We start from the raw sequence: 20,699 nt of genomic DNA, 5'->3' as shown, positions 1-20,699 counted from the left end.
CAAAAAAGTAAAATAAATTAATATGAATCTTAGGATTAATTTTTCATACTGGGAATTGAACTCAGGACCTCATTCATGCTAGGCAAACACTCTTTCATTGAACTATACATACAACCTTTTATAGGATGTCTCTAATTTGCCAAGCTTGGCCTTGAATTTGTGACCTTCATACCTCTGCCTTCAAAGTAACTGGGATTACAAGCATGTGTCACAGCACTGAAAATTTTTATATTTCTGGGAGGAGAAAAGTCATTGGTATTTGGTAGTGATTGGATAGAACCTATAAATAGTGTGTGTGTGTGTGTGTGTGTGTGTGTGTGTGTGTGTTGTGTGTATTTGTGCACAGATGCATATGCATATTACTGGAGATTGAACACAGGGCCTTACACAAGTGAGGCAAGTCCTCTGCAACTGAGTTACATTATGGTATTTATTTTGAGAAAAGGTCTTGATAAATTGTATAGGCTGGCCTTCAACTTGTTTTCCTCATGCCTCAGCCTCATGAATTACTGGAATTACAGATGTGTGCCATTGTGCCTATCTATGTGGTTAGCTTTGAATAGTATTGACAACAACATTAGTTCTTCCAGTCCATGGACATGGAATATCTTTCAATTTATTTGTCTTTCAACAATATTTTATGGTTTTTGGTGTACAAGTCTTTTGCCTCCTTGGTTAAGTTTATGCCTGTGGTTTTTATTTATTTATTTTTTCATTTTTAGTGTACAGAACTGATTTTGTGATTTATTTTGTAGACTGTGGCTTTTGTATTAGTACTGGGCTTTGTGTGCAATCTTCAGGGCTTTCTAGAAGATCATGTCATCTATAAACAGATAATTTTGCTTTTTCCTTTCCAATTTGGATGCCTTTTATTTCTTTTTTATTTCTTGCCTAATAGCTCTGGCTAGGATTTCCAGTACTGTATTGAATCAAGCACTGACAGCAACTCTTTGTCTTAAGGGGATTCTTTTTTTTTTTTTGCAGTACTAGGAATTGAACCCAGGGGTGCTTTACCACTGAGCCATATCTCTAACCCTTATTTTTTTTAGACAGAGTCTTTCTTTTCTTTTTTTTGAGAATTTTAATATTTATTTTTTAGTTTTTGGCGGACACAACATCTTTGTTTGTATGTGGTGCTGAGGATCGAACCCAGGCCGCACGCATGCCAGGCGAGCGCGCTACCGCTTGAGCCACATCCCCAGCCCATAGACAGAGTCTTTCTAAATTGCCAAGACTGGCCTCAAACTTGTGATCCTCTTGCCTCAGCATAGTGAGTTGCTGGGATTACAGGCAGACACCACCATACATGGTTGAGGGTATTTTTGAAAGGGATAGTTTGGAGAAGTAAGTCTTCTTCCTACCTGTGGTGCTACATCACTACCTTCTATCCACCACACAGGTTAGACCACTTGAAGGTCTGTTTCCCTACCACACAGAAGTATAGTTGCCTAAATCTGAGTTATTTAGACTATAATAATGATCCAGACAGGGGAGATCTTTAGAAAGGTTGTTAATAATAACATATGGCAATAAAAATCTTGAAACTTATCAAAAATCCCCCAACTTCATGCATTTTAAACGAGTACCTTTAGAGGCTTTTCTACCAATGTTTTTTATTTTTTCTTATTTTCTAGCAAACAATTATTGAATCACATACACACACACATGCATTGTTCAAGGACAAAATTAGTTCTTTGAGACAGTATAGTTTAAACTAGAGAAAATAAACTCAAGTGCTCAGGGGCAATCAGAAACAAATTATATAAGAAAGTTGAGAAAAATAGGGATTATAGGGCAGATGTTTACAGATATGTCTGATGAAGAGTTTGAGGTTGTCAAATCTTCCTATTTTACAAGAGAAACTAGGAATTAACATTTTTATATAAATTATCCAGATTTTTAATACAGTTCACTTTTAACATAACAGCTAATTTTATACTTTCAATCTAAAACAAAAATTTAACTGCCTCATAATTTGCAAGTCTGCTTCTTTTTAACAATGAATTAGTTCTTCAATTACCAGACATAGCATAGCTCTCAGGAAAGGATCTTTCCACATCAAGACATGGGAGGTAAAGGAGATGTACAGGTCTTCAAAAATTAAAAATTCCATAGCCTTTTCTTAGTTGCAAAAGGTCTGGATATTGAAATTACCATTTACAAATATAGCTAAATTCTTAGCTAAGTCCCTGTTTTTAAAAATATATAAAATATGTTGTTTCTAAGTAAAATTTTGAACTATCCAAACAGCATTATGTAATAAATGGCATTGTTTTGAAACTATTTCCTGTGTTGAGTTCTATCACTTATGTTTTAAATATAGAGCTTTTGAAGACAAACGTAAAGAGCAAGAAGAAAAAGAACACCAAATTAGAGAAAAAATACTTCAACAAAGAAAACAGAAGTTTGAAGAAGTTACTGAAAAATTTCAGCGTGCCCATATTCCTTTCTCACAGCGTAGGAGAACAGGTACCTTAATTTCTAGAGCAAAATTAGAACAAAAATTAAAGTTATCACATTTAATTTGAGTAAACAATAAAATGATAAATTAATAAATGGAGTAGAATAAAAATAGCAATATGCTTTTGAGCAAATCAGACTGTAATCAAATGAAAAATAGTAATTTGATTTAATTTAGAGAATATTTTGTGGATTCTGTTAGTAAACTATTAGCTCACAAGTTTAACTTCAAACTGGCTTAAAATATTTTGTATTTTTCAAATTGAAGGAGTAAGTAATTCAACAAAAAGAAATTTTAGCATTTGAGTTCAGGAATTAATGTCACATTCATTCTAGCATTTTTTTCACAGATTGGTTTAAATTCTTATTTGAGTAACTGGGAGAACAAAAAGAAAGTCTACACTGTATTAAAATCCAACAATCTAAGACTTATAACCAATTAAAATTTTGTATATGATTATGGTTGATTCCTTAATATCATATATATTTTTATATCTTAAATATAATTAACAATATATCAAGACTTCATAAAGTAAAGGATAGGCAGAACTTTATATATTCATCCATCATATGCTATATAGTGTTGTTCTTAGTCTGGGTTAAGCTGAGATACAGAGAAAATCTAACTGTACCCTGCCATTAAAAATCTCACAACCTATTTTGAAGATGAAAGTAATATATACAATATAGATAATATGATGATTGGTGTTATAGTGGAATGTGTAAGTACTGTGAGAGCACAAGTACTGAGGCTATGTGGGGATAACACCATTCCTGGAAAAATCACTTAAGTTGAATCTTAAACAATCAGTATTTTGCCAAGCAAAGAGAAAATAAAAGAACATCCCAGATAGAAGAAGCAGCTTGTGCAAATAAATTATTTCAGTGTATCTGAAACCAAAATTGCAGGTGGGGGGAGAATATTGATATGAGACTAGAACCAATAGTTGAAGAGCTTTGAATGCAATGCTGGGAAGTTCATCTTGATGCAAAATGCAGTCCACTTACAGTTTTTAAACTAGTGTTGTAGGAGACAGATGAGGCAGGGCAGCAAAGATAGCAGGTTTATTTGGCTGCAGCCAGGTTCAGAGGGCACAGTTTTTGCAGTAATCAATTAATCCCCTGAACCCTGAGTTCAGGTAGTTTCAAAACTTTATACCCAGCGTGTAGGGAGAGGGTCTCGGAAGTTCACAGTCTGCAGAAGCTCACAAAAAAGCAGCATTTTCTTTCACTGTTCTGGGCAAGTTAACCCTTCAAGGACAACATCTGAGAAGGGAAGAGTTTCTTCTCCCCTTCTTTTCCTCCCCCTGCCCGCTGTTACTATGGAGCCCAATTGGTAACTTAACTCTTATCTCAGAAATGTAGACATCTCTGTGAAGCTCCAACTCAAGGCCAGAGATTTTGTTAAAGGATCTGTCTTTTTTTTTTTTAAATCACATTTTGCATTTGCAAACACACTTCTACAAACTACTTTACTGGATACATGTTTGTGGAAAAATAATAAGGGGGCATCCAGCACCTAGAGTGCCAATTTCTTCTAGGCCAGTGGTCAAGTAAAATAGAGCAACAGGAAAATAGGAAGTTTACCTACATTGAACTCTTTTGTAGATACTCTTTTGCTGAAAGCCCTAAAATCAATTATGGTGAAGATTTCTGAAGAAGCTTAGAAGATTTTCTGTGGAGGAGGGGGTGCCACTACACTGGAAAGCAAACCATTACTGTGTCATTAAGGGACCTTACTATAAATAAGTTAGTTAATAATGCCCCAAATAACAGAAGCTGAAGAATGATAGGAGTTTATTTTTCTGTCATATAATATGAAGTCCCAAAATAGGTAGTCAAAAACTGATTTGAAGTTATGCAGTTTCATTGGGAAAGGTCTTTTAAATTTTTTTTCTCCCTAGATAGCTCTCATCTATATGTTTTAATCTGATTGGCAACTTCATTTAGAAGAGAAGCTGAAAAGTATAGCTGTTGTTTTTGTTTGTTTGCTTAGCATTGGGTGCATTGGCTATGCCTAACAATAGAAGGAATGTGGATAACAATAAAGGGGAAAATGGATATTAGGGATGTCTGTTATAATTAGATCTGTTTGTTAAAAAGATAATTGCAGTAACAACATGTAATATGGTTTGAAGTTGAGACATACTAAAGTTGATAAGACTTGAGGATATTTTTTGAGAAACTTTGGTAAGAAGTTCCTAAATTAAAGCAGTGCAATAGAAAGGTAAGGGGTAACATACTCAGAAGATACAATGAACATGATTGCTTAGCTTATTGATTATTTCTAATTCATGAAGGTGGTTGAGGAAAGGCTATGAGAACAGTCTCCACAACTTGGCAAAGAACCTCACACTTTTAAGTACCCAATAAATACTTTTGAAATAAATTATTTTAGTAATATGAATCAAAGATACAAATAAAGTATAAGAATACAAATAAAGAATAAGAAAGTATAAGTTAGAAATATAAATGGTTATATATAAAGTTGCATTTATTTTGGAGCTACCCATCCCTCATCCACATGGAGAAACCAAATCAGCAACTAGAAATATGGATCTGAAACTCAAAAGAAAGATGGAATTTCCATTTCTATGGGTTATAAATGTATGTTTAAGAGTGACTAACAAAAAATGATAAATGAAGTAATGGGATAAGATAAATAAACAATAAGGTATAGGCCACAGATTAAGAATAGGGCTAAAGTAGAACCTTAAATTAAACTAGCATTTCCTATAGATACAGAAGAAGAAAACAAATATGAAAGGAACTACAGCAGAGATAGATTTACCATAAAGTTAATGAGATTTGAATTTCAGGATGCATTACTGTCACAGCCTCTACATCTAATTTTACATTGATAATTTGACACTAATTGTTTTTTGTTGTCATTGTTTTGTTTTGGTTTTGAGGAGGAGAAGTTTGGGGGCTCATGGTTTCACAGGTCTTAACAGTTCATAGGTGGCCAACTCCATTTCTCTGGGCCCAAGATGGGGCAGAAATACATGGTAGAGGGTGTAACAGAGGAAAGAAGCTCAAGGCATGGTAACAGGAAGCAGAGAGATAAACTCCCCTCACGACAGACAAAATATAAACCTCAAAGACATCCCCCACCTCAACCCAGCACCTCCAGCCACGCCCTACCCTCCTATAGCTCTTTAACTCCCTATTACAGAATTAATGTACTAAATAGATTAAGACTCTCATAACCTACTCATTTTACCTTTAAACTTTCTTGCATTGTTTCACACATGAACTTTTGTGGGATACCTTATATCTAAACTATAGTATTCTTTCTCTGGCCCCCCAAAACTCAGGCCCACCTTGCAATGTGAAATACATTTATTCCATTTCCAAGAGTCCTTAACAGTTACAGAAGTCCAAGCTCAAGGCAAACTCTCAGTGTGAGTCCCTGTAAAAATCTAAAGCAACTTACATATCCAATGTTTAAAGGTAGAGATTAAATATTTCTATTCCGAAGTGGAAAAATAGGGGCACAGAAGAAGAGATGAGATGAAAGCAAGTACAAAATCCAGCTGAGCAAACAAGTCTTGTAGTTCCATGTCAGGCATCTTGGGCACATGGCATCATGATGTTCTCTCCAAAGGGCTTATGTAGCTCTACCCCTATGACTTTGCCAGTTACAGTCTACATGGCCTCTCTCTTGACTTATCTTTCATCAATTCCTGCAGCTTTCCTTAGCAGATATCCCATGTTACTGGCATTTCTTAATCTCAGGGGTCTTTGCTCCAACTTTGACTTCCTTCTCACACACCTTGTTATATGGCCCTCTCATGGGCTGCCCACAGGGACTCCAACCCTGCAGCATCTTGCCCACCCTCCCAGGCCTTCCTTTGAAATCTTGGTGAAGCCTCCATGACCCCCTAACTCCAGTATCCTGCAAGCCTTGGGAACCAGCACCATGTGAAACAAGTTCCTAGGCCCCTCTATGCAGGCAGGATGCCCCACTGGTCTCTTCTCAAAGGAATATTTACTTTTACACCTTAAGCCTGAAAATGGGTATTATCTTGCTAATTCATGGGATGCCTTCAAGGCATCTTTCCTGTGATTTCTTGGTAAAGAATTTGGTGTTTCTTTAGTGGCTGTATTGTCTTTAACAACCACACCTTCCTTAGCCCCAGTTTTATTTCCATCTTCTTGGCCAAACTAAGTTTTTCAAATCTTTTACCTCTGCTTTCTGCAACTGGTTATCATGATAAACTTGGTTAAAAGCCACCAGCAATATCCATGCCACTACTTGAATGCTATGCTGCCTAAAAATTTCTTCTGCCAGATTAAAAGGTCCATCACCTTTAAATTCAGTGAAAGTCTCTTTAAATTTGCAGAAAGTCTCAGAACACAGGCAAAATGCAGACAACTTCTTAGCCAGAATATAACAGGAATGGCCTTGAACCTATTTCCAATAGAGTCCTCCTTCTCCTCTGAAACCTCATGATCCCAGTCTTTATTGACCACAGTCCTATCAGCATTCTGGTCTTCTGAACTCCCACCAAAATTGTCCATTAAGGTCCACTTATAACATTTTAAAGTTTTTCCAGCAATCACTAACTTTCCCAAAATTACTCCCACAGATTCCAAAATGCTCCAGGAGCTTACAAACCACATAGTCAGGTTAGTCACAGTAACAACCCTACTTCTTGGTACCAATTTCTATTTTAATCAGATTTTTCACTGCTGCAATCAAAAGACCTGACCAGAACAACTGGAGGAGGAAAATTTTATTTGGGGGCTCATGGTTTCAGAGGTCTCAGTCCACAGGTAGCCAACTCCATTGCTCTGGGACTAAGTTGAGGCAGCACATCATGGCAGAAAGTATAGTGGAGGAGAGCAGCTCAGGACATGGAACCACAAAGCAGAGAAAGCACATTATTTGTTCTTAATGAAGGTCCCCAAATTATATGATACTTATATCTTCATAAATCTGGAACTGTATCTTTTTTCCAGAATATGTTGTTAAGTATATAAAAATAAAGTCCAGAAAAAATATATAATGTTTCACCTTCTCTTTAAGAAAGGAAAAATTAAAATGTGAATTTAATTTCCATTTATTTGCATCTAGAAACAGTGAAGGAATATACAAGTGATTAGAGATCAAGACTTCCAAATATATATCATACACACACACACACACACACACACACAAATATGAAGAGATCTTATTTCTGAACCATATGAATATATTAACTATACAATATATTAAGTGAATATTTTACCATTATTGAAGATGGTCTATGGAGACATAGGGGCATTATGTTTTTATCTTTAATATACATAATTGAAATTTTTCATAATTAAAACTTTAAAAATAGCCTGCAGGAAAAGATATTTTAAGAAAATTCTATCCTATGAATAAAACACAAGAACAAAGTTATGAAAAACAACTATTTATTTAGTTGTTTATTAGTTTGATTTATCCCCAAATTACCAGGGTTAAACCAAACAATCACCTGATATTCACCTCTTACTCTTCTTGGTACAAAGAAGGGCAGTAGGTTGGGGGTTTCAATAAGGTCAGAAAATGGTTGGAAGAAAAATAGTAGGGCAAAAAAATTGGAAGGATTGGAGCTCTAGTAGATTCAATGAAATAATAAAACCCTAATATCCAGTAAGTACTCTAACATATAAGCTTAGATAATCATCAGTGAATGAGAGGTAGTAACTGGGAGATCATCAGATAACAGCAACAGGAAGCAGTCATGGGTACTTGTGAGTTGATCTAAGTTTTGTCATATATAACTTTTTAAGTCCTTTTTGATAGACAACAGGAAGTTTTAATCAAGACAAGCCTCAGACTATAGTCTAGCACAAATACACATTTGTTAGCAAAACAATTCATGCAACTTGTTTAGTGATCTCAAAAACATCCCAGATCTTTGTGTTTTTAGGTTCTCTATCTTTCATGAAAGAACCACAGAGGCATACATTAGAGGGACAGAATTCTGTGACTTCTGGCATTGGGCAATCAGAAAATTTCCTATGTTATGACTACTCACAATACTGATGATGAATCAAGCCTCAGATTTTTATTTTGTTTGCAGCACTAGGGATTGAACCCAGACTCTACCAGCAGCCCTTATTTATAATTTTATTTTGAGACAAGGTCTCAGTTAAGTTGGCTTTGAACTTTCCATCTGCCTGCTCAGCGTTCCAACTTGCTGGGATTATAGGTGTGTGCCATTGTGCCTGGCTAAAATAATGTTTGTAATAACAATTGTTTAAAAAGACTACTGCACTGATTTTAAAAGACTACTACAGATGCTATTCAAATTCTGATGGGGTTATATCATAATAAACTCATAGCAAAATATAAAAAAAATAATAGAAGCAAGCTTCCGATGCTACCCCTAAGGATAAAGGATAGAGATATTCCTGGATTCTCATGCTCTGCTCATGCAAGGGTAAAGGGTGATTGAAATATGTTTAGGAACATCCACTTATCTTGAATACATCTAATTTCAACAAAGAAATCTCATTTTTTATGTATGTATTGTGGTGCTGGGGATTAAACCTAGGGCCTTGTGCATGTGAGGCAAGCACTCTACCAACTGAGCTATATCTCTAGCCCAGAATTCTATTTTTAATATCAGGCTGTTCAATAGGCTGTTAATTTCACCAATAATGATCTATGTTGAATATTGAAAAATGGTCAATATTTGGTATGGTGTGAATGTGTGTGTCCCCTCCAAAATTCTTATGGTGAAATTCTAACCCCTGAGGCAATAGTATCGGAGGTGGGACCTTTCAGATATGATTATATCATGAATCTTTCATGATTGGGATTAGTGTCCTCCTAAAAGAGACCACAGAGAGCTAGTTAGCTCCTTCCACAACATAAGGACAGAGCCCATAAGATATCCTCAATGTGGAAATGAACCCTCACCATACACCATTAGCTCCTTGATCATGTACTTCACAGCTTCCAGAATTGTGAGAAATGTTTCTATTGTTTACTACGTTACCCAGTCTAAATTTTTTGTTATAACATCCTAAATGAACTAATATAATCTCTAAAACTTGATACTAGCAGTTTCAAGAGCATTGGTCCTTTAGGATTAGAATATTAGCAGACCACCCCATAACTGCATTCCTCATTAGCATATTATATCATCACCAATTGATTAGGGAAATGGACTGACTCTAGAGTTCAAGTTTGAACTAAACCTGATATAATAATATACTGTTTTTGCTTAAACATTTTAATGTAAATTATAGATATAATAGTGGAATATTTTCACATGTGGGTGTTTTAAAGAAGTTTGACAGTGTCAATGGAGAGTTAGAGCTAGAAAGTTACCTACCTACCTCCGAACCTTAAGTTATTACAGCATATGATGAGAATAATATCTCCATTTGAGAGAGCTACAGGAAAAGCAATGTTTTCAAAAGACAACTATGTCTTAGTGCTGGGTGGGGGAAGACATCAATGTCTCATCTTGAATAAGAAAGTGAAGACACTATTCATAGAGAAGTAAGGGAAGTAGAGTATGTTGAATACCAAAGTACACATTTGAAAGGCTTTGTAGTGAATACATACTGGAGGCAGGGTTGGATTAAAGGTTGTGCAAAGCAATATGTGGATGAAGTCTGGATGATTGTCCATAATAATGCATGACCTTGAACAAGCTACTTGCCTTCTCTATCTCTTGGTTCCCTCATATATAAAATTCAAATATTTCAAGATAAGAGGGTTTTTTTTTTAATTAGATGTCAAAATTTATAGTATTTATACTATTACAAATATATGTTTGCACGTATATAAAGTAACATTTTCTTTATTGACCAATTACATATTTATTTATTTATTTATTAAATTACATATTTTAAAAAAGCCACTGAGGCTTGACTGATTCTTTACTATTTGATCTTTCTTTATCATCCCATAGTTTTTCCAAAATCAGTTCCCCCATTAGAAGAGGCCCTCAAGCAAATTCAGGAATCCAATTTAAAATCAGAAGTAAACCTTCCCCTTTCCCACAGGCCAACAATCAACTGGAGGTAAGTAACATTATTATTATGTATAATTGTTAGTATATAATAATTGTATAGCTTTATAATTTAAAATTTCTAGGCCTTTTCATCAGTTACTCCTCACCTCTGTTTTAGAGTTATTATTTTATTTTCACAAATTAAAATGAAGTAGAATAGAATGTAAAATTGCTCCAAAATAAGTTAGAATTCTAATTTGTTGTCTTGAGGTCTTTGATACTATAAATATTGCCTATGTTGAACAATATTTCTGAAGTAAGAATAATCAAAATTATTTTAATATATTGATACTGGTTATTTATATTCATGATAAAAAATGTTTTTAATTATTGTGATACAAATTAGGTAAAAAAAAACTCAAGTAACTTTATGGTAGAAAAAATTTTTCTCACTGAAATTTTTTCCTGGATATCCTGAAAAGACTACAGCATCTGGTTCCTCTCCAGAATGGCATAATATATTAAATACTAACAAACTGATAAAGACATGAAAATTTATAATCAGTCTTAAAGAATGAGTAAAAAATTGTCTGATAAAGAAGCATAGATTGGGTTTTAGGCATGTATAGGTCAGAATATTATCAAAGTCTAGACAACCCTCTAAGGAAACAGAACTTGTTCAGAGTAAAAGGACTGTAGGATGTTGCTAATAGGACAGGAGGTGGTCTAGAAATGAAAATTGAAATTAGATTGCAAAATTATGTCCAGCTAAAGATTTGGAACTCTATCCTATAACTAGTGGAAATCCAGTGGAGGTTTTTTTGTTGTTGTTTTCTGTTTGTTTTGTTTTGTTTTTGTTTTGAGGACTAGAAATAGATCCTAAGGGTGCTTTACTACTGAGCCACATCCCCAACCTTTTTATTTTTCATTTTGAGACAGGGTCTCACTAAGTTTCTTAGGGCCAAACTGAGTTGCTGAGGCTGGCCTTGAATTTACAATCCTCCTGCCTCAGCCTCCCCCATCTCTGGGATTACAGGCATGTACCACCACGCCCAGCTAAGTGGAGGTTTTTAAGCAAGGAAGGATAACATCCTCTTTATTCTTTTAGAAAGATAAATGATTAAATGATGGAGAATAAATTAGCTAAATTTGGAGGAGACCAGGGAGAAAATTGTTCAGATAATCCAATAGATAAATCATTGCTGCCTAGTCTAAAACAGCACTGTTTTGTACAGGGAATAAAGGATATATATGTATAAAGGATATATCTGATAAGAATGAAAAGATAAGGCTGGAGTTGTCACTCAGCGACAGAACACTTGCCCATCATGCACAAATCCCTCGGTTTGAGTGCCAGCACTAAGAAGAAGAAGAAGAAATAAAAAGAAGAAATAGATTTGAGTGGTGAGGATGAAAGAGAAGAATAAAAATAATGCATTTTCACAATGCAGAGAAAGAGAAGTGACATAAAGAAATAAGAATTTAAGGATATCGACCAATTAGAAATATAAAAATTAGAGTTTAGAGAAAATAGTAGGAGGAAGGTGTCCATTCATGAGTTTAAAAGGATTTATGTTACAAGGGTAGTGGTGAAGTAAGAAAGGCACAAGAAAAAGATATTTCATGAAAAGATTATAAGGTTGTTATATGATAGGTTAAAGAGAATGAGAAAAACAAACACACATACACATACAAGAAAGAGACTGAAATCTCGAGTCTTATTAAGAGAATTTGTTGATTTTTTAAAAAGTTTCATCTGAGTCTTTGAATTGAGAGGATAGATATCTGAGTGGGAATATGTTTTTTAAAACTGGCCAAAGAGGCCAGACACGGGGGTGCATGCCTGTAATCCCAGGGATTTGGGAGGCTGAGACAGGAGGATCACTAGTTCAAAGCCAACCTCAGCAACAGCAAGGTGCTAAGCAATTCAGTGAGACCCTGTCTCTAATAAAAATACAAAATTGGGCTGGGGATGTGGCTTAGTGGTTGAGTGCCCCTGAATTCAATCCCTGGTACCAAAAAAACAAAAAACAAAAAAAAGTCAAAGATGAGGTAAGAGGGCAAGGCTATAGAAATAGATTTGAAAGTTATGTAAAGTTAATAGATTTGAAAAAAACATTTTGGGTTTTTTCTTTCCATGTTTTTATTGGTGCATTATAGTTGTACATATGATGGGATTTATTGTTAAATATTCATACGTGCACACAATATAACAATATAATTTGGCCAATATCACTCTCCAACACTTCCTACCTCCCTCCCCTTCTCCCACTCCCTGAAAAGTTGTGTAATTTGTATGTGTAATTTTGTTTTCCCATCTAGACTGTAATATTAGGAACAGTAGTTATATTTTTTTACATGGAATTATTCCCTCTAGCACTTAGTTTAATGCTACTCATATGGAATGTATTCCATAAATAACAGAGGGTGTAAACTTTGCCTGGCATTTAATAGCTAAAAAGGGTACTTACTCATCAGAGACAAAAACTGGGAGGAAACTTCAGATAGAAGGAATAATTATTGAGTATAAAGGTATAAAAGGTCATATTATGTTAATGAGTCTTCATGTAGTTCAGTTTGCTAGTGAGTACAGTGGCAAGAGTTATGGGCAAATGGATTAGAAAGGGAGACATGAATTAAACATTGAAGAGCCTTGTTAAGTAATGTGTTCTACAAACAGTTGCCAAAAGATCTGAAACAAGCATACAGCATTTTATATATTTTATAAATATTGCCAGAATGCAAAGAATGGGGTAATACTTATGATGGGAAAATCTGGCAAAATATATGATGAATTCTTAAAAGCCGTTTAGGAGATAGCTGGAAGGTAATAGGGAAGAATCAAGGATGACTCCAGCGATTGGATTTAGGGAATGGATGGTGAAGTCATTTATCAAAATAAGGACTATGAGGATAACAGGATTCTCTCATGTTATAAGTTCTTGAAAATGACTCTGAAGGAGAAATAAATAGTTTTAGGAGAGGAAGTAAATGAAAGGAGGATGGTAAGTTGTGAGCTTGAGATGTGGGATATTCAGGAGATCATTTCTCATGGTAAGAAATCTGGGCTATGAGAATAGATGTGACAGTCATCAATAAATGGATAAATAAAAGATACATGGCTCAATATCTACCAGTGGTGTCTTGAGTTGAGCTAAATAAGCAAACTCCCATAAATACAGTAGACCATGTTTGGCTTTAACTAGAGAACAGAAAACACTGCAAAAAAGGCAACATTCGTCAATGAAAAGAATCCTCAGGGCAGGCCCCAAAGCATATAGTCTTTGCCATGTCCCTAGCTTCCACAAATTACAGCTCCTCTGTAAGAAAGTGAGATCACAGTGGGTGGACCAAAAACCTGGATACAGACTTAGAAAGTAAACCAATATTGAATTGGTCCATAGAGAAGGAGATGGGATTTTGTTAGTCCTTTACTCATCCACAGTTACAGATACAGGTAAGATTACAGATAGTATAAATAAGGTTACAAAGAGAGTACTGATAGATTAAAAAAGGAAGAGGGTCACATAACTCTCAAAAATTCCAGCTTGTAAAGGACAAGCCAAGAGGAACTCAAGAAAAATCCTGAGAAAGAACAATCTGAGAAGTAGGAAAACATGATGAATAGAAACCAAGGAGATTAAAGTCATTGAAGTTAACAGTCAAGTGTCTATTTTTACAATTATTTGGTCAATTAGTTAATCACAAACAAAGCAATACACTGAAATTGCAAAGTGGAATCAGATAGCAATGTGATAAGAAACAAATGGAAGTTGAAGCAGTGAAAACAATTAGAGTTCTCTAAGGAAAGTCACATCTGAAAAAAGATGACAGAAAATTAGATTCCTTTAAAAAATGTCTAAGCCATTTAATATGGAAGAACTATGCATTTTTTATACAGGGATTCTTCACTTTCAAGTTTTTATTTCTGTATAGCAGTTGTCCTTGATGTTAATTAGATGTTTTCAATTTTAAAAACACCTCTTTTGCACAATAAATGAAAGCATAGATATTTTTCTTATTCAACAATTTGAAGTCATGGAAGAGTTAAACTGTCAGAATAACTTTGATTGCTCTGAAGCAAACTCATAGTTATTACAGCAAATTTGTGCTAAGATAAGTAAATATCACACATCTTTGTTTTATGAAAAATGATCTTCAGTCTACATTAGAATGCTTAGTTTTCATGTTATTGTAACATATTATTATGATTCTGACTTCATGGTATGTATATATCTGTGTGTTTATATACATACACACACACACACACACACACATATATATACACATATCACATAAATGTTATGTATTTAGAAAATAACAAATGTATATAATCCTTAGAGAGGACTCTATGGTTTACTTATTAAGAAGTCCGACTTCTTTCCACATATAACTAATAGTACTAAATAATATATATGAAAGTGCTTCCTAAACTAAATGCTATATAAATATGAGATATCAGAATATTAAGGATCAGGTGTGAGGTTAATGAAAATATTTGAAGCAAATAAATATAATTAAGCTACAAATATTATGACATTAAAAATACATTTTCAGTATAATATAAACCTAAAATATGTTAAAGAATAAAATAAAGCCAAGAAAATAGTTTCCAAAGAAGCATAAATATTTCAGTACACATAAAGGATTATTCTTATGTAGAAAATGTTAGTAGTAGAGAAGTAATCAGACTTTGATCACAACCATATCTTTATCACAAAGCTCATTGACTTGACCCTTCTGGCAGGTGTAGGGTAAAAGAGGACATATTCTTTGCCATATTGAATATTCTTGAATAAAATAATATTGTTGTTAGATATCTATCTCCAATATCCATGTATTCATAGTGAGACAGCTGATTCTAAACCACATGCTACCTTGAGAAGTTTGGCCAGAGCTGAGCAGTTGTCTATTTGACTTCTATTTGCCCTTTTTTATCAGTGCTTCTTTCAGCCCCTATTCATGTATCTGAATGACTAACAGACTTCTGAAAATAGGGGCAAGGAGTAAGAAGGGGAACCTGAATAAGCTATGTACATTTCTCAGTCAATTGTGAGAAGACCCTGGTTGATCAATGGAAGATCATGCATGGACCCAAAGGACAAAAAAGTGACATGAATCAAAAAGCCTAGAGGCAGCCCAATTTAAAAAAAAAAAATCTTAATAAGGCTCTTTATACCTGCCTGTCCAAATGCTTTTCCACCTGTGCAGATCCATTCCTGCCTATCCAGCTGTCTCCACACCTGATCCCTACTTATCTGATCAGCTTTCTACTTCACGGGCTCCATTACTATCCCACCATTCCCTAATTCTTCCTAGTTACCCAACTGTTTCTTCCACCTCCCAGTCCCATACCCTGCCATCTGTCCCCTCTACTCTCCCAAAGACCTTTATACCAGCCCCATTGTCTTACCCAATCAAATATCTTCCTCGCCCCCCAGCTCCTGTTACTTCCAGCTTTTCTAGCAGTTTCCCTCATTTACCAACCCCCATTCCATGTGGTCCACCTGACCATCTACCTCACCCATCCCAAAGTTCTCCAATCATTTCAGATCCTGACTCACAGAACAAGTTATTTTACAGAACTTCCAGATCTAAACATTTCCTCCCACCACAGCATTCTACCCCTGCTACTCTAATGCCTGCACTTATTCGTCGTTCCCTTCCAGCTCGATTGGTTGTTTCCCCAGCCCCTTTGGAAGTTCTCCCAGTTTTGAAGCCTTCCTGTTTATCCAGTCATCCCCCTCATCAACAGGTCCCCGCTCTTTCTCATATCACTCCATTTCCTGAATATCCTGCTAGATTGGATCCTTTGCAGTCAGTTCAGAAATCTGTTCCACAAGCCACGTTGTCAAATCAGCCCCAGGCCTTTGTAGACCATCCACCTTCCTCAGTTCTCTCCCACACACCTCCCTGTCATTCTTCATCCTCTTCTTTGCCTCCATCTCCTTCTACTTCCACATCCTCTTCTTCAGTGTTTTCTTCCTCTTCATCTATTCTGTCCCCTCCTTCACCTTCCTCGTCTACTTCTCCATCCTTACCTCCTTCACCTATTCCTCTTTTGCCCTCTCCTTTGCATCCATCTCCTTCTCCTTGTTTGCCTCCAACTTATTTAGCTTTTCCCTCTCCAGTTTCTCCTGTTTCTTCTTCCTTTATGATCTCTTCTTCCTTTCCCCCCATGTTTCACTCTTCCTCTATTTCTACCTCCCCATCTCCTTTTATTCCTATCCATCCCTTCAATCCTCCTCCCTGGGGGAAGAAAGTAGAGAAGAGAAGAGAAGAAAGTGGAGTAGAGAAGAAAGGAATAGAGAAGAAAAAGTTGAGAGACGACAACTTTAAAGGTAAATCAATTGAGTTTATTAGATCCTTTGTAGATTTAGCTTTATTCTGTTTGGGAAGGGTGACCAAAGGGGAAAGATTATGTAAGCACAGGAAAGTGTAAAAGGAAGAGGCAGATACATACCCTCAAAGTTCAGGAACTTGTGTTAAATACTTTTTTGCTCTCTCTGATCTCTCTATGATAATAAAGGGATAATTAGGAATTCAATGATCATTGATCTTGATTATTCCAGTCTGTCCAAATAAGATATGTATGGGTACTGGAGATAGGTATATGCCACATGTGGCCATGGCACTTTCCAAAACATTTTTATACTCATTTAGTTGAGAATAATTTAACTGAATTGGAATAAATACCCTTGGAATTCACATTACCAGCCCTAGTACAGCAGGCAGTCAGTCATCTATTTGACATCCTCATCCCCACCTGTCCTTCCCCACAAATCTTCCTCAGTTCTTTGCTTTTCACTTCAGTATGCATGCTGAAATGTAACATGCTATCCATTTCCAGATGATACAAAATTCTAATAGAAGATGTCATGCATTAATAATTTTGGTGTAGCACATTGGCATACTAAAAGTAGACTCTATGTTAAAGATACTCCTTCTGTAGCATGAAAAACATGCTTATATTCCTGAAACAAACTGAAAAAAAAAATGTGTACACTCTTCCTTAAGAGCCACACTCCCAAACCTAATTAAGTAGAGAGGAAATTCCTGCCTACCCTGACAAGCAGTTTTCCTAGTTTCCATCTGCTTAAATCTTCAACCAACTCTCTTAGGGTTATAGAAATACCTATTAGCCATGACATCAACTCAGAACAAAGGGTAATGCAGAATATTGTTATCCATATAGGAATGCTCTTAAAGGAACTGAGAACTAACTCTACACATTTCCAAAAATTACTTTTACCCCTGTCAGAATGGGATATAATAAAGTCATGGGTAACTGGGCATTCCTACATGAAAGAGTTGTTTAATCAGCACTATAGTCTCATAATCATTTTTATTTTACTATTAACTGCTTTAAATTCCCATTCTAATATATCTATATACTTCTCCAATATCCTTATATGTGATTATCTGGACACATACACACATATTATACAAATGTACATTTTATATACTTATAGAAATAAGTTAATTTTATTCAAGTGTACTCAATGTTTTTTTTTTATGTCTGGTTCACAGAGCTATAGATTCTTCCTTGCCTTCAACATTGTCAAAAAATGACCATAAGAATCAGAAACATCTCTTATCCAAAATCAGTTGTGATAAAGAAATGAAGGAAAACAGCATGGCAAACCTAGCTGCTAACAAAAATGTGTTCCAGCTTAAACTGGAGGAAACTCAGAAACTCCTGGAAGATCAGCATTTAAGCAGTTTGCAAGTATGAAACTATAATGTTATTAATATTCTAATTTCTAGTAATATTTTGATCCTACTTTTCATTTCTCCACTAAAGAAATGTATGCCACTAGCTAAGAGTAGGCCATAAAAGAAAGTGTGGATGAATCAGCAAGAATGCATCACAGATGCTAGAAGAAAAGGCTTTTTTAATTTTTCCTCACCTCATCCTCATTTTTCTCTCTGCCACTTCTTTTCTTTTTTACCACCTCCTATTTCAAAAGACATGCTTTATAGGTCAGGCACAGTGGCATGTCTTAATAATCTCAGAGACTTGGGAGGCTGAGGCAGGAGGATCTGAAGTTCAAGGCCAGCCTGGGCAATTTAGCAAAATCTATCTCAAAATAAAAATAAAAAGTGCTGGGGATGTATCACAGTGGTAGAGTGTCCCAAGATCCATTCCCAGCACGTATAAATAAATAAATACAAGCAAGCAAGCTATTTGAAAGTATAATGGATCACTATTTTTCAAGATTATGTGAAATATGGCAGAATTATCTAGAAATGATGTTTCTAGTCTAACCCCTAGTAAGAAATTTACTTGGTTACATATTTTATAAATTAATGTAGATTGCATCTAATTTTTACAAAATGTTCCTGCACTTTATTTTTTATTGACTTTTGTGGCACTGGGGATTGAACTGAAGGTCTCATGCATACAGGCCATGTGCTCTACCTCTGAGCTACATTCCCAACCCCACGTACTTTATCTTTCATGAAGAATTACACACATTTATGAGAATCTTAATAGATCAATATCAAGATTAAATTGGTCTGATTTATCCAACAATTAATCAATTGTGGTCAAGGCTAAGAAAACAAAACAGGAGATTTCTGCTAGCGATGATAATATGCCTTCCTGCTATAAACAATCATAATTATGAATAAAATATATGAAACAACTGTTTTTATATACTGGATAACAGGCAGTACAGGATAATATCTTTAAAAAAAAGAATTAGCTAAACTTTATGATGATATGGGCTTTTAACCTAGATAGTCTAAATAAACCTCAAAAAAACCAACAAGTAACCCAACTTCCTGTCAAAAAAAAGACCTTAACACTCTTAAAGACTTTAAAATGTATACATGCAATAGCATAATGCTCATAATGTCAATTCAATCAGAATTTACTAGACATGTGAAGAAGCAGGTAAATATGACACATAACCTAGAAGAAAGTTAGTGAATATAATCAGGCACAGAAATGGCAGAGATAATGGAATTAATAAACAAAATCATTTTATAAATATATTCAAAGAATTAAAATACAATAAATATAATGAAGAAATATATTTTTAAAGAATCAAATATATCTGAATTGAAAATTTCACTGAATAGACTTAACAATTCAGTTATTACAGAAAAAAAAAATCCTCAGACTTGAAGACATAGCAATCAATAGAACTTATCCAAACTGAAGCATTGGGAGAAAAAAGATTAGAAAAAATTAATAGCATTAGTGGCTTGTAAAACAACATTCAACAAAAAAAACAATAATTAAAATTCCACAATGAGGAATTTCAAATTTGATGAAATTATAAATCCACAGATTTAAGAAACTCAACAAACTCCAAGAAGTCTACATACACACACACATACACACACTCAAACACATACACACCAAACAAAGGCACATCAAAATCAAATTAACCCAGAGGAAAAATAGATATGTTTACATACAGGAGAACAAAGACAAGAGGACAATTAGTATAACTTATGAATGAAACTTGAAAAGCTGATAAAAATGTTTCATTTTTCAATGGTAGGGAAAAATGTAGAGTTTATGAAATCGTAAATTTTCCAGACACCTCAGGGTGCATGCTTGTAATCCCAGCAGCTCCATAGGCTGAGGCAAGAGGATTTGAGTTCAAAGCCAGCCTCAGCAAATTAGGGAGGTCCTAGGCAACTCAGCAAGACCCTGTCTCAAATATAAAAAAGAGGCTGGCCATGTGGCTCAATGGTAAAGTGCCCTTGGGTTCAATCCCTGATACCAAAAAGAAACAAAAACAAAAGAAATTTGCCAGACACCTTTAGAGGTGCTTTTGGAGATAAGAATATCACAGACTTAATACAAACAGAAATCTTAGAGGCCTAGATAGCACAATTCCATCTACCTTCTACTTTCTAATCCAGACTTCTGTATCTCACTGGATTCAGTGTCACAGGAAGCTATCCAACCTTAGTTTCCTTACTGTTATCAATTAAAATAATTTAATCCCAAAACCAAACAGTGAAGTAGCTGTCCTTTGTTTTATTCTTCTGATTTGGTTAAGTGACTATTAGTACACAAAGTATGCCAAACATATTATGTACAAGGGATAAACACTAGTAATATAAAACTTTTATGAATAATATTTAAAACCTATTTCACACTAATATATCAAAAAGAATTAACTATATAAACTAAAATATTTTATCCTATAATTTATTTCCTTGGTTTCTTGGTTTACTTTCTGGGCTACAAAAAATTATTTTTGTTTCATAGCAGAATATCTAAATTTTATGAAATTTGTAATCTTAAGATACACTACTTTACTTTTTAAT

General features: G+C 34.8%; 1 protein-coding gene across 1 annotated transcript in view; it reads left to right on the top strand.

The window, feature by feature from the left end:
* The window catches only part of CEP126 (centrosomal protein 126), a gene marked incomplete at its 3' end in the record, with an annotated part of 71,163 nt that overhangs the window by 15,275 nt on the left and 35,189 nt on the right, over positions 1-20,699 (top strand). The window contains exons 3-5 of the mRNA XM_081281110.1: positions 2,324-2,469; positions 10,365-10,476; positions 17,937-18,135. Coding sequence (XP_081137236.1) covers positions 2,324-2,469; positions 10,365-10,476; positions 17,937-18,135 — 457 coding nt within the window. The remainder of the gene's footprint in view (positions 1-2,323; positions 2,470-10,364; positions 10,477-17,936; positions 18,136-20,699) is intronic.

The sequence above is a fragment of the Spermophilus citellus genome (assembly GCF_964194105.1).
Source record: "Spermophilus citellus genome assembly, chromosome: 2".
Taxonomy (NCBI): Eukaryota; Metazoa; Chordata; class Mammalia; order Rodentia; family Sciuridae; genus Spermophilus; species Spermophilus citellus.
The sequence above is the reverse complement of the archived record's forward strand: the minus strand, read 5'-3'. Positions and strand labels throughout refer to the sequence as shown.